Here is a 13,805-nt window from a genome sequence, read left to right as displayed (position 1 = left end):
AGAACAGCAGCTGAGAAAACACTTAGAATTGCAGCTGGAGGATTTAGAAAACAGATCCCGAAGATGCAATTTGCGATTTAAAGGGATCCCAGAGGAGGCAGAGTTTAAGGATGTGGTGAAAGTAATTCAGGACCTGTGTAATTTTATTATGGACCCGGGAAATACAAAAGGAGAAGAGCAAAACTTCAAACGCATTAAAATTGATCGGGCCCATAGGAGCTTAGGTCCCCAAAGGGGAGGACAACCTAGAGACATTGTGGTTTGTTTTCATGAGTTTGGAGTAAAAGAGGCAATTTGGAGAAAAGTCCGGGGACTGGGTGAGATTGCCTGGAAGAATTGTAAACCCCAGATATTTCAAGATTTGGCCAGAAAGACACTGCAGAGGAGGAGAGAATACAAGGAGATCACCAGATACTTGCAAAAAGAGGGACTGAGATATAAGTGGCTTTATCCCCTCGGCATGCAAGTCACAGTGGGTAATAAGACCCGGAGATTCCTGTCTACTGAAGGGGCTTGGAAGTCGTTGAAGGAGATGGGGTGCACAGATTTGCCAAACACAGTGGAGCAGACAGACAGGCAGCGGACACCAAGTCCTAAGAACAGTAAAGAGGGATGGAACAAAGCGCGTGGAGCGAAGAGGCAAGGGTCCCCGTGTGGATAGCCGCAGATCTGAAGCCAGCAGAGTGGACTGATCATGATGGCTGGAACAGCATTGGATCTCACAGGATGATAGTATTATCTATTGACTGAATGCTGATAACTGTAGGAGGGAAGTGACAGGATGTTTGGGTACTATAGGAGGTATATAAGCAGTGGGGCAGCGAATGAGGAGGGATATAAGAGGGGCAGCTCTCTGGCGATGGCTCAATTCCTCAGGGACTGATCTGGCAGAGAGGGAACAGATATATTGTACAATCAGGGACTCAAATATACTACCGGAGCCTTCGTGTTATAAATTACAAATTTGCTCCAGACTGTTGAAATACAAAACTCTTTATTAAACACATGCGCTTCAAAACCTGCTCATGTGCATTTTAAAATCTGTAAATACACACACAACTCTCTTCTGTCTTTCATACCCATTCACTCCTGTATCGTGTCTGCTTAGTGACTCTATAAGCGTTTAAAGTTTTATACAACTTGCTGTTTTAAATATTATTGCACTGCACATTATATTTCACATTTTACATTCCTCAAATAAATATCACAGTGTTACACAATTTTGTGTAACACTGTGATATTTATTTGAGGAATGTAAAATGTGAAATATAATGTGCAGTGCAATAATATTTAAAACAGCAAGTTGTATAAAACTTTAAACGCTTATAGAGTCACTAAGCAGACACGATACAGGAGTGAATGGGTATGAAAGACAGAAGAGAGTTGTGTGTGTATTTACAGATTTTAAAATGCACATGAGCAGGTTTTGAAGCGCATGTGTTTAATAAAGAGTTTTGTATTTCAACAGTCTGGAGCAAATTTGTAATTTAGAGAGGGAACAGAGCCAGATGCAGGGGGGGTGGGGGAAGGTTACGGATGGGAACTTGGAATGTCAATGGTCTAAATAACCCTGGGAAAAGGAGCATTGTATTTAAAGAATTGAACCGGTTAAAATGGGATGTGATTATGTTACAGGAAACCCACATAAGGAAACAAGATGAACACTTGCTTAGAAGTAAATAATTGGGTGACTGTTTTCTGCTGGCGGACCCTAAGTGGGGGTGGGGGGGAACAGGGGGAGTTTCCATCTTTGTTAAAGCACATCTTAGATTTGTTCAGGAAGATATTTTCAAAGGGAAAGAGGGAAGATGTTTAGCGGTGAAAGGGAAGATAGGAGAGCAACACATTAATCTGGTTAATATATATGCCCCTAATAGTGGACAGGGTGCCTTTTTTTAATCCATCAGGCCAGAACTCGGTGTATTTGGGAAAGGTCAGATAATATGGGGGGGGGGGGGTGATTTCAACTTCACAGCCTCAAATTTAGACCACTCTCTGGGACGAGCCGAGGGAACTAAGCAATATAGGGGGAAGTTTCTTAAGCTAATGGCAGAATTAGACCTGGTGGACGTTTGGAGATTACAACATCCCAAACAGAGGACTTACACATTTTACTCCCACGCACAAAACACATACACTAGGATAGATGCAATATGGTGCAGCCGGTCACTGTGGGGGGCTATAAAAGAAACTGAGATTGAAAGTATACATGCTTCTGATCATGCGCCTGTGTGGGTAATAGTGGAAAAACTGGGAAAGGAGCATGGAGGCCGAGTGTGGAGGTTGAATGATACTTTGATTGCGGAGGAAAAAGATTATCAGGATGTGCGTAATATAATAAAAGACTATCTTCAAATCAATGATAATGGGGAGGTGACAGAATGGATTCTATGGGATGCCCTCAAGGCAGTGGTTAGGGGGCATCTTATACAAAGGGGTGCGCAAAAAAAGAGGGAATGGGAAGCACATGAGCTGCATACACGAAAGACACTGGCACAATTAGAGGTTAAACACCATGTTACTGGGGACCCGCAGACATTTAAAAAATTAGTAGATTGTAGAGCAGAATTGCAAAAAATACAATTGAGAAAGATGGAATATACCAGAAAATTGATGAAACAAAGTTTTTTTGAATTTAGCAATAACGCGGGTACTATGCTAGCAAGAAGCTTGAGACAAAGACAGGTGAAAAATACGATTACAAAAATTAAAGGTGCTCGGGATGAAATATTGCACCAAGACAGGGGACATGAGCAGATAATTTGTTCATTTTTTACACGAAACTATACTCTAAAGGGGAGGTGGTGTCCCAAGGAAAGATGTGAGAATATTTACAAGAGCTAGATATACCACAAATTACAAGTTTGCATAAAGCTGAGCTTGAGGCTGAAATTACAACACAAGAGGTTCTCAGGGTCATTAAGGGGTTAAAACCGGGAAAGGCCCCTGGCCTTGATGGATATAAAGGGCAATATTACAAGGTATTTGGGAAGGAACTGGCACCATTATTAGTAAGGGTAGGCAATGCAAATTTTGGGGGCCATGGAGTTCCTCCCAGTATGAGGGAAGCGGGGATATTGGTCCTTTTAAAACCAGGGAGAGATCCAGCAGTGTGTGGATCATATAGACCGATATCTCTGCTGAATATTGATGTAAAAATTTTAGCCAAAGTTATGGCAGATCGTTTGGGGAGAGTGATGCCTCATATAATTCACGAGGACCAAACAGGGTTCATAGCGCACAGACATGTGGCAGACAATATTCGCCGCACTTTGAATATTACATGGGGGGCACAGAGGAGGGGAGATTCACTGACACTGCTGGCGGTAGATGCGGAGAAAACATTTGACAGGGTGGAGTGGGAATACCTGTGGGAAGTGATGAGGGCTATGGGAATGGGGGGCGCATTTCTAGAATGGGTAAAATGTATGTATACATTTCCAGTGGTGCGTATAAAAGTGAATGGAGGGTACTCAGAGTATTTCCCAATAGCAAGAGGAACGAGACAAGGTTGCCCATTATCTCCCCTGTTATTTGCTATTTCCATTGAACTCCTGGCTTTGAGAATACGGACTCTCAGAGAAATTAGAGGAGTTAAATTGGGGGGTCATGAGCACAAAATTGTCCTGTTTGCAGACGACAATCTCTTTTATGTATCCCAACCATTACTGACACTGCCTATTATAATAAGGGAACTGGAACTATACGGTAAAGTGGCAGGGTTTTTAGTGAATTACGATAAATCTGAGCTGATGGGAATTACTAGCACGGAGGCAGAGTTGGAGCAGCTGAAAAAGGCATTCCCTTTTAAAATGACGGACCATAGTTTTAGATATTTGGGAATTATAATACCAAAAGATCTAGATAACCTCTTCTTTTTTAATTATACGCCTTTCCTCAGGGATGTGAGACGGGACTTGATTAAATGGAAGAATAATTGGTTGTCATGGTGGGGGAGAATAGAGATAGTAAAAATGAACATTTCACCCAGACTGCTTTTTCTATTTCAGACACTGCCAATATTAGTACCCAGAAGGGAAATTTTAAAACTACAGTCAGATATAGGGACCTTTGTGTGGGCAGGTAGGCCGGCTAGGCTGTCGAAAAAAACTTTGTGCTGGAAGGTGGAAGGGGGGGGGGGGGAGAGGGATGTCAAATGTGCAGTGGTACTATTGGGCGGCCCAATTAAAACAGATAGGGGAGTGGAGTAAAGTAAAGTAGACTTATCTCCAATTACTAGACTAGAGCAAATTTTTGTTGGGGAAGGAAAGCTAGATGGTCTGCTGTGGGTCTCAGTTCCAGAGCGGACGTATAAGGGCCTTACGCTGAATCCTTTTGCATCGCATCTCTTCACGGTGTGGGGGAGGCTGAAAAGGAAGGTAAGAGCGACAGGGAATAGATCTACATATGCATGGCTCACACAGGAACCCGGGTTCCCGGGGGGAAGGGAAAATAAGGTATTCCAAAATTGGTTTCAAAAAGGGCTCATACGGTTTCATGAGTGCCTAGATGAGGGTATAATATGGACATTTGAAGAACTACAGGAAATGTATGGGTTAGTAGAGTCCGATTTATATGAGTACCTGCAGGTTAAACACTTTACTAGTATAGAGAAAAGGGCCAGGGAGGAATTCAAAGACCAAGAGGGATTTAAAAGTATGGGGGGATATAGACAAGTGGGGGAAAGGAATTTCACGGATACATGGACACCTCAGGGGGCAGAGTTTTATGAAAATGACCTATATGGAGGCATGGGAAAAGGACTTGAATCGGGATGTTTCGGAGGCAGAATGGAGGAGGGTATGCTTGGAAGTCAAGAAAGCCTCGGTGTGTGTGCTTATTAAAGAAAATGCGTATAAAGTGCTGAGCAGATGGTATTATACACCTGATAGAATTAAAAGAATGTTCCCTGAGGCTTCTGATAGCTGTTGGAGATGTGGAAGGGAGACGGGAACTTTTTTTCATGTCTGGTGGGGGTGCAGTCTGATTCAACCTTATTGGAAAGATATAACGAATAGGTTGTCTAAAGTTCTAGAAGGTACTTTTTCATGTGATCCCAAATGGTGCCTCCTGGGGTGGGGGAACCAGAGGGGAAAGAGATGGCAACAGAGATTCAAGAGAATGGGATTACCCGCCACAAAAACCACTATTGCAATGCATTGGAAAAAGTCCACTGGGCCAACTGTAGGTAATTGGGCTGAGAAATTTAAAACCATTATAGAGTTGGAAAAATTGACTGATAAGCGTAAGGGGAGATATAGTCCAGAGGCACCTAAATGGAATCATTTAACAGATATTGTGGGGATTTAGGGGGGTTTGGGCTGTTGAGGGAGTAAGTTGTTGAGGGGTTAGTGGGGGGTGGGATAAAAGGGTTAAAAGCATAATCCTATATAATAAAACTCACCCCCAACGTTCTGAGCACACTGACGTCACTGTCAGGTCCTCCGGGCACTTCCTTCCGGTTCAAAGCCTTCGTGGTGGTGAAGCCACCGAAAACACTGGGTTGGGGCCCCGCCCTCGCGTCAAACGTGATGATGTCGAGGGCGGAGCAATGTCAGCAGATTGAAGTTGGCGTGCCAAGGTCCGCAACAATGGCGGACGAACGCCGACGGTGTGAGTAGGGAGGGGGGGAGGTCCGGAAGAAAACCGTGCTAGCGCCTGTTTCATTGCCGCAAGAAATGGGCATGTTTTACTACTGTTAAAATAAAAATTAAATTGTTGCATTGTCATGTGCTGGAGCCAATGGCTTGTTATGTTTGAGATGTTATTTCAATAAAAATTCAAAGTTAAAAAAAAATTATTGTTCTCTCTTTGCCTGTCAAACCCTATGTAGCTTACAAAACAATTCAATCATTTGAATTTCTAAAGGACCAGCCAGAAACCGTACGTTTCAAGAAGTTTCCTCAGCTGTAAATAGACAAAGTACATGTTTTTTGGCTCAGTGCTCTGCTGCATCACCTTTTTCTTCTCTGACTGTACTTGTTCTGTTGCATTGCCTAACTGCACCTCTTCTTTGTACTCCCTTACCCTGTGCTGTCCTCCAGCGGTAATGCCCTCCCCCATCTGAATTTTGTAGTTCCTTTCTTCATTATTAATTTTGAACATAAACCGTTTTGCTTGCAACCCAGAAAGGCGTATATCAAGCGTTAATAAAACATACACATCATGCTCCACTTGCAGATCACTGGGAGCATTAGGTCATGTGGGGTCTGCGTATCCTATGATGATTTTCAGGTGGTGTTTTGGTTGTATATTGCGTCTTAGGAATTGTAGCTAGTTCACAGATCCAAACTATTTTTGGAAGGGGCATGGGGAAAGGGTGAGTTTGGGGATGAATTTGAGTGCTCGCTATGCCACTTTTCCTGAAATGAACACACCTGGGCATTCTTGAGCCACATAACTTGATACATGTGTATTGATGTACTTAAGTTCTGTGTAGATGATCAGTAGAGAATGATATCTAAAACAATATGGCAGTCTTAACCTGTGCTTCTCAATCTACCCTCATTCAAGGAACACAAAGAGAATATAAATTCAGTGTTTGTGTTAGCAGATATGTCTTACTCCACGTGTCCTTCTACAAATACTTGAGAATTCGTGTTCTAACACAGATGGTCTTGACATCATCAAAAGAGATCCAACTGTGTATAATTTTTTCCATTGTCTTGTAGTATGATTTACTTACTCAGATAGAGGGGGTGAGCAATGTCTGCTGTTTGCTTCTCCAGTTGCAAAAGTTCAATTTCTAGACTTTTCTGCAACAAACAAAATCCCCCCAAACATTGTAATTTATTTACAAAGTAGAGTAACTTGACAGCTCTTTCCTGCCTATTCAGCATACCAAGTTAACAAAACCAGGGCTGGGAAAACCCTAAGTGCAAAGTCATCCACACACTTAATATTTGGTAGCTCAGCCCAGGAACAGCCAGGCCAGGGTGGGAGGAGCCACAAACAGCAGTGATGAGATGAGCCAGACCCCGCTAAAAGAGCAACAGTTGCCACTGAGGCGAAGGAGAAAAGCTACCTGGAATCCTGTGCCTCAGTCCAGTAGAGCCTGAGGGGAACTGGCAGGAGATTGGTGAGCCGGACAGGAGTGTGTGCCCCGCCCCTGCCTGTGAAGTCAGCGGCCTGCCAAGGATAAGAGCTGCTATTTCCCCCCTGAGAGGGTAGCAAGGAGAGCAGCTACCTGGAATGCGGTTGTGCTACATTTATACTTATATTTTAGAGTTTCTATTTCTTTGATCTGGATTTTGGAGCCCTGAGATTTGCATGTCTCTTTTTCATCCACCATGGGAAAAAGGAAAGCGAAAGTTAAACCTGTTCTACCATCATCCCTTCCTGCTACAGGACCTATGGACAGACACTTAAGCTTCAGAAACTGGTGAGTGCTTTGGCTCTAGTTAGCCCTCTTCCATCAACACCCTCTGCTTTAGGGGCTACTTTAAGCCCCGATTTGAGACTGCCTCCACCTCTTTCTGGTACTCTTGTCCAGATTTTAAGGGAGAGGTCTCCGTGAATGCGTTTCAACCTTGGACTAGCTCCCTGCCTTTGACTTCATCTCCAGAGTCTTCTGACCGGTTGCCAATACAAAACCCTATTGGGTTGCCAAATAATTTGGATCTTCTTCTAGTGATATTTCTTTGAAAAGATATTTGAATGTTGATTGCTAAGAATAATTATTTCTGCAGGGATTTGTAGGGGGACTGAAATTTTTTCAGCAAACTATTGCTAAATTGAAGCAACATGAATCTGATTTGTTTAAAGTACTCAATAGATTAGAATCACAAGTGAATGCTATTCAGAATGTAGGGATTGCTTGTATTAAGGATAGTAAGAGCATGCACAGACATATAGAATTATTGGAAAATTCATTAAAAGCTAGAAACTTGCATATTCTTAATTTTTGTAACACTTGTCTTATCTCTCCTTTGATTTTTACAGAATTATTTTTGTAATATTTTGCAGCTTAATGTGGATAATATATTAATTCCTAAACTGTATTATTTAACCTCTTTAGGGGGGGGGGGGGTGATCAGCCCAGGCCTTCCCAGGTTGAGAGGGATCCTACTATTACTAATTTATCTGATTTCCTGGAATCATCGCAGGATAACGTCTCAACCAGAGTGATCTTGGTTGTCACCTCTTGAACCTACTCAATTAGAGGGTTTTTTTTTGTTGGATAAGCCGGTATTTGATCATTAATTATATAATTATTAGTGTTAAATGATGTTGGTAGTCTCTTAGCATTTGTTAGTATTTGTGAAAATGTCCTCCATAATGTGGTATATTTTCAGTTTTTAAATATTTTTTTATATAATCTTTAGTAAAAGACCCCTCAAGGCCCCTTAAAATCCAACCAGCTTCTTTTATTTTAACTCAAACAGGCCTTGTATCGCTGTAGTCAAATGCAAATTGTTTAACTGGCTAACAGATTGCCTCTCGTTTTCTTATATCGGCAGGCCTGTTTCTAAATGGGAATGTTGTAGCTTATTAGAGTTACAGCAGCGCTGATGGTGATACCAGCCCGCATGGCTGCGACGTGGAAATCCCGTTGATGTATTTTCCTTTTTGTCTTTCGAATGCCCCCCTCCAAAAAAAAAGTTTTTAAAGTTCTCATGCATACCCCACCCCCAAATAAATCTCTGCACCTAAAACACTGTATACCTTTGAAAAAGTTGAAGATATAGGATCTTCTTAGTAAATTTACATGTATACTACTTCCATTGTAAAAACCGCTTATGGGATTCACTAGGGATACCCTAAAAACGCCAGCCTTGAGGACCAGTAATGGCCTATCCTGTACAGTGTGTTCAGTTGTCCAATATGTTCTATTATTTGATAATGTAATTTTATGTATGATTAAATCTGAAATTTTAAAATAGTCAAACATTTATCCAGACTAGTCAAAAGCCCCATTGCAAATAGAAGAAACCCAGTCACTCCTCTTTGGAGTCAGCCTGTGATGACATTAGTGAGAGGGGCAGAGTAAAGTAGTCCCTGAAGTAGAGGGTGTTGATGGAAGAGGGCTAACTAGAGCCAAATATTTTTTATATAGAAGATTATTATGTAACTTCTTATTACCTGATTTCCTCATTTCTATGTAAAAATTTATAATTAAAAATAAAGGAAAAAAACAGCTGCCAGTCAGAGGTGATGCTGCTGTCAGCAGGTTGGAAACTAGTTACACGAAGAAGAGCGGGCTACAGACGAGGAGAAAATGGCAAGAGTGGGCAAGGCAAAATAATGCTTTTAATCAAGTAAAACATATTGAGTATCTTAGACAAAATGAGTATTTTAAAAAAGGACAAGAGATATATGCAGGACAGCCAGCACCATTTTCCAAGATAACACCAGCATGACAGGAACAAATGGGGATCACTCCTGCCCTCTGGAGACTTTGCAGATATTTGGTGTAAGCTTGAGGGTGGGAAAGATGAATTAAGGGCTTTTATTGTAATTTGAAGGGATATGTTCCCAAACAGGTGGCACTTGATGCTGGTACTACTTCCAGGCATTCTGGGGCCATGCCTTAGCTCACTGGACCACCAAGGATTTGGTGCTGCTAAGTGAGCAGCCTGCTGGTTAACCGTTTATGTCCCATATATCCTGAAGCAGCCTTTGATAAGGCAAAACACTGGCCATTGTCTGTTAACCAGCAGGCTACTCAGTTAAAGCGCCTTCAAACATTGGGAAAAAATGGAGGGGGTACTGGAATCACTACTGTTAAGTACAAAGCACTATGCCAGAACCACTTGGTGATGGAGCTACTGTTATTTGTTAAGTCAGAGGTTGCATGCTCCCAACAATCCTGCAGCTAAAGACCAAAAAGGGACTGTTCTCAGCATGAAACTCTGACCTTATACATTTGATTTTAGCCAAAGAAGCATGCTTGGTTTCAAAAATAATCTTAAACCAAATCTAGACCAAGTAATTTCTGATGTTTACCTAAACCAAGTGTCAGTTACAATTAGATTTAATGTCTTTTTACCAAACTTTTCCCTACTACTTTAAACATTTTAAGCATTAAGTTATCCTCAGCTTTATATACTTGTTTTGTCCTGTATGTAGGACAGAAATTCATAGATTTTGACGGGTGATAAGATTAGTGCACAGGGACAAAGATACAGCAGGGATGGATTACCAGATGCTCTGTCAGGGATTGTCAACAATTTCAGGCCCCTGTTCCCAAGGAGTCCTTGTTTAGCAACCACCCCATTTTTAACAATGGGGACAGAAGTGTCCTAGTGTGCATATCCTCGCCTACCTCTCCTCTTACCACTTCCCACCACCATCATCAGCCCCTCTCTAACCTTTTTTTACAGCTCCTGGCTCCTTCCAGAAGCAGCACAGAAACAGTGCTGCAATGCAGAGGCTTTCCTCAACCAAGTTGAGGGTCTCAGCCAAATCCAGTCCCTTCTGACAAACAATGGAGACAGGATCTGGCCAAGACGCACAGCATGGTTGAGAGGTGACTCTGCGTCTCAGCACAGTACTTCTATGCTGCCACCAGAGTGAAGGAACTGGGAGCTGTAAGGGGAGAACTGAGGAGCCGAAGTGGGGGAAGGGACTATATCTCAGCACCGTACTGCAGGAACCGAGAGCAGTAAGGAGGAAGATCTGAGGGGCTGGGGGGGGGGGGAAGAAAATAAATTAGATGGTAGTCCAGAAGGGAGAAAGAGAGAGGTGGAGTTGGTTGTACTGGAAGGGGGAAAAGGGAGAGAAAAAAAAAGGGAGAGGGGGAGGTGGAGAAGCTAGACTGGAAAGGACGGTGGGAGAGGGGTGGAATTGTTAGGATTGGAAGAGGGAGAGAGAAAGAAGTGTGGATTTGGCTAAACTGAAAGGTTGGAGGGAAGAGAGATGAAGATTATAATTGTTCAGGTGGACATTGTCATGGGAAGGCCCAGCCCCACCTGACCCCAAGCCAAAAAAAATGGTAACCTTACACTATATTCCATAAACTTGAAGACACATGGCAATAAAGCCTACCTGATTGATTTCAGCTTTGATATCTGCTATTCGTTCAAATTCTGCGACCCGCACAAAGCAAGGACACTCTCTACGGCTTAAATCCAGCGCTTTCTACAGGAGAAACAAGAATGAGACAGCATCGGCATCTATTGAGCCAGATACAATCCTACTATATAAATGAAGAGTGACTGATGTGCTGCACATGCGCAGAACAGTGTAGCTGTTCTATGCATGTGCGGCACATCACAGAACACTCCCGATGCTGTTAGAGGCAGGAACAGCGGCACGTACACGTACCTCTCCGCCACACTCCCCCCCCCCAAGGTCGCTGCCGCTCAACCCTCCCCCCCCCCAAGGTCGCCACCCCCCCGGGTTACCACTGCTCCCCCTTCCCGAGGTCGCCGCAGCCACTGCTCCCCCCTCCCGAGGTCGTCACCGCCGCTCCCCCCCCCCCCTCTGTCCACCACCCGACCGGGCCCCCTTGCATCCCGTCCTCGTGGAAGTTGCATCAGATGAGGGCGGGACACAGGAAGGAAAGGAGGCCCGAAGGGAGGTGTTATGCTGCCTGCACCGCTACTTTCACGGAGGTGAGACTGCGATTTCAATGCAGAGGGCAGATGGTTGACGACGGAGGGAGAGGGAGGGGGTCCAGAGACCAGAGGGGAGAGGGGGAAGAGGGTCCTGAGACCTGAGAGGGGGGAGGGGGATCTGAGACCAGAGAAGGGGGGAGGGGCTCATGAGATCAGAGAGGGGGGAGGGGGACCTGAGACCTGAGGGGGGGGGGTCCTGAGAACTGAGAGGGAAGGGGGAAGAGGGGAGGGGGACCTGAGAGGGGGGAGAGGGTGAGGGGGACCTGAGACCAGAGAGGGAGGGGGGAAGGGGGTCCCTCTGTCACGCACACACACACACACTCTCTCTCTCTCTCACATTTCTGAAATTAAAAAAAACTTACCCATTTGGCTATTTCATTACATTACGCACAACAGAAATGTCGCCGGTATGGGTGGCTGGAGGCGGGGGGGGGGCAGGGGGACAGGAGGATCGCTGGACATGGGTGCCTGCAGCAGGGGGGGGCAGGGGACAGAGCACAGTCGCTGCACATGGGTGGCTGGAGGGGGGGCAGGGGAGAGAGGAGGGTCGTACTATATAAAAGTATACTCTACACATCCACTATCATTTCTTACTCTGGTTATTTCATTTTTCAGTCAAAAATGTCGCCCGTTTTAACGGGCTTTATGGCTTGTACAAATATAACAGAGCAAGAGTAGTGTTACCTGAGTCACAACTTCGGATTCCAAACATTTTGTAATGATCATGGATGCTGCTGTCGGCTGCACCGGATCCCAGGGGTTAGCGGACGCCATGAGACCCGTACAGAACATACACTGAGTTTCACAGCCTTAAACCCGCCGTCTCTTTCCGAACCTACCTCTTGAGTGACGCGCCAATCCCATTTCCCGTCGCACCTCCTCAGCTGTAAATAGACAAAGTACATGTTTTTTGGCTCAGTGCTCTGCTGCATCACCTTTTTCTTCTCTGACTGTACTTGTTCTGTTGCATTGCCTAACTGCACCTCTTCTTTGTACTCCCTTACCCTGTGCTGTCCTCCAGCGGTAATGCCCTCCCCCATCTGAATTTTGTAGTTCCTTTCCTCATTATTAATTTTGAACATAAACCGTTTTGCTTGCAACCCAGAAAGGCGTATATCAAGCGTTAATAAAACATACACATCATGCTCCACTTGCAGATCACTGGGAGCATTAGGTCATGTGGGGTCTGCGTATCCTATGATGATTTTCAGGTGGTGTTTTGGTTGTATATTGCGTCTTAGGAATTGTAGCTAGTTCACAGATCCAAACTATTTTTGGAAGGGGCATGGGGAAAGGGTGAGTTTGGGGATGAATTTGAGTGCTCGCTATGCCACTTTTCCTGAAATGAACACACCTGGGCATTCTTGAGCCACATAACTTGATACATGTGTATTGATGTACTTAAGTTCTGTGTAGATGATCAGTAGATAATGATATCTAAAACAATATGGCAGTCTTAACCTGTGCTTCTCAATCTACCCTCATTCAAGGAACACAAAGAGAATATAAATTCAGTGTTTGTGTTAGCAGATATGTCTTACTCCACGTGTCCTTCTACAAATACTTGAGAATTCGTGTTCTAACACAGATGGTCTTGACATCATCAAAAGAGATCCAACTGTGTATAATTTTTTCCATTGTCTTGTAGTATGATTTACTTACTCAGATAGAGGGGGTGAGCAATGTCTGCTGTTTGCTTCTCCAGTTGCAAAAGTTCAATTTCTAGACTTTTCTGCAACAAACAAAATCCCCCCAAACATTGTAATTTATTTACAAAGTAGAGTAACTTGACAGCTCTTTCCTGCCTATTCAGCATACCAAGTTAACAAAACCAGGGCTGGGAAAACCCTAAGTGCAAAGTCATCCACAAACTTAATATTTGGTAGCTCAGCCCAGGAACAGCCAGGCCAGGGTGGGAGGAGCCACAAACAGCAGTGATGAGATGAGCCAGACCCCGCTAAAAGAGCAACAGTTGCCACTGAGGTGAAGGAGAAAAGCTACCTGGAATCCTGTGCCTCAGTCCAGTAGAGCCTGAGGGGAACTGGCAGGAGATTGGTGAGCCGGACAGGAGTGTGTGCCCCGCCCCTGCCTGTGAAGTCAGCGGCCTGCCAAGGATAAGAGCTGCTATTTCCCCCCTGAGAGGGTAGCAAGGAGAGCAGCTACCTGGAATGCGGTTGTGCTACATTTATACTTATATTTTAGAGTTTCTATTTCTTTGATCTGGATTTTGGAGCCCTGAGATTTGCA

The 13,805-nt window shown here is 44.1% G+C and overlaps 1 protein-coding gene across 5 annotated transcripts in view; it reads right to left on the bottom strand.

Annotated features, from left to right (window-relative positions):
* HAUS2 (HAUS augmin like complex subunit 2) overlaps positions 1 to 13,805 on the bottom strand; it is a 32,524-nt gene that overhangs the window by 13,537 nt on the left and 5,182 nt on the right. For 4 of the 5 annotated variants that reach the window (XM_030215079.1, XM_030215078.1, XM_030215080.1 and 1 more), the window contains exons 2-5: positions 13,221 to 13,290; positions 12,243 to 12,442; positions 10,987 to 11,079; positions 6,686 to 6,755 (exon numbers count right to left, since the gene is read on the bottom strand). In XM_030215079.1, coding sequence (XP_030070939.1) covers positions 6,686 to 6,755; positions 10,987 to 11,079; positions 12,243 to 12,350 — 271 coding nt within the window. In that variant the 5' untranslated portion in view covers positions 12,351 to 12,442; positions 13,221 to 13,290. The remainder of the gene's footprint in view (positions 1 to 6,685; positions 6,756 to 10,986; positions 11,080 to 12,242; positions 12,443 to 13,220; positions 13,291 to 13,805) is intronic. The other variant, XM_030215082.1, reaches the window with a different exon arrangement.

This window comes from Microcaecilia unicolor, chromosome 9 (genome assembly GCF_901765095.1).
Source record: "Microcaecilia unicolor chromosome 9, aMicUni1.1, whole genome shotgun sequence".
Classification (NCBI taxonomy): Eukaryota; Metazoa; Chordata; class Amphibia; order Gymnophiona; family Siphonopidae; genus Microcaecilia; species Microcaecilia unicolor.
The sequence above is the reverse complement of the archived record's forward strand: the minus strand, read 5'-3'. Positions and strand labels throughout refer to the sequence as shown.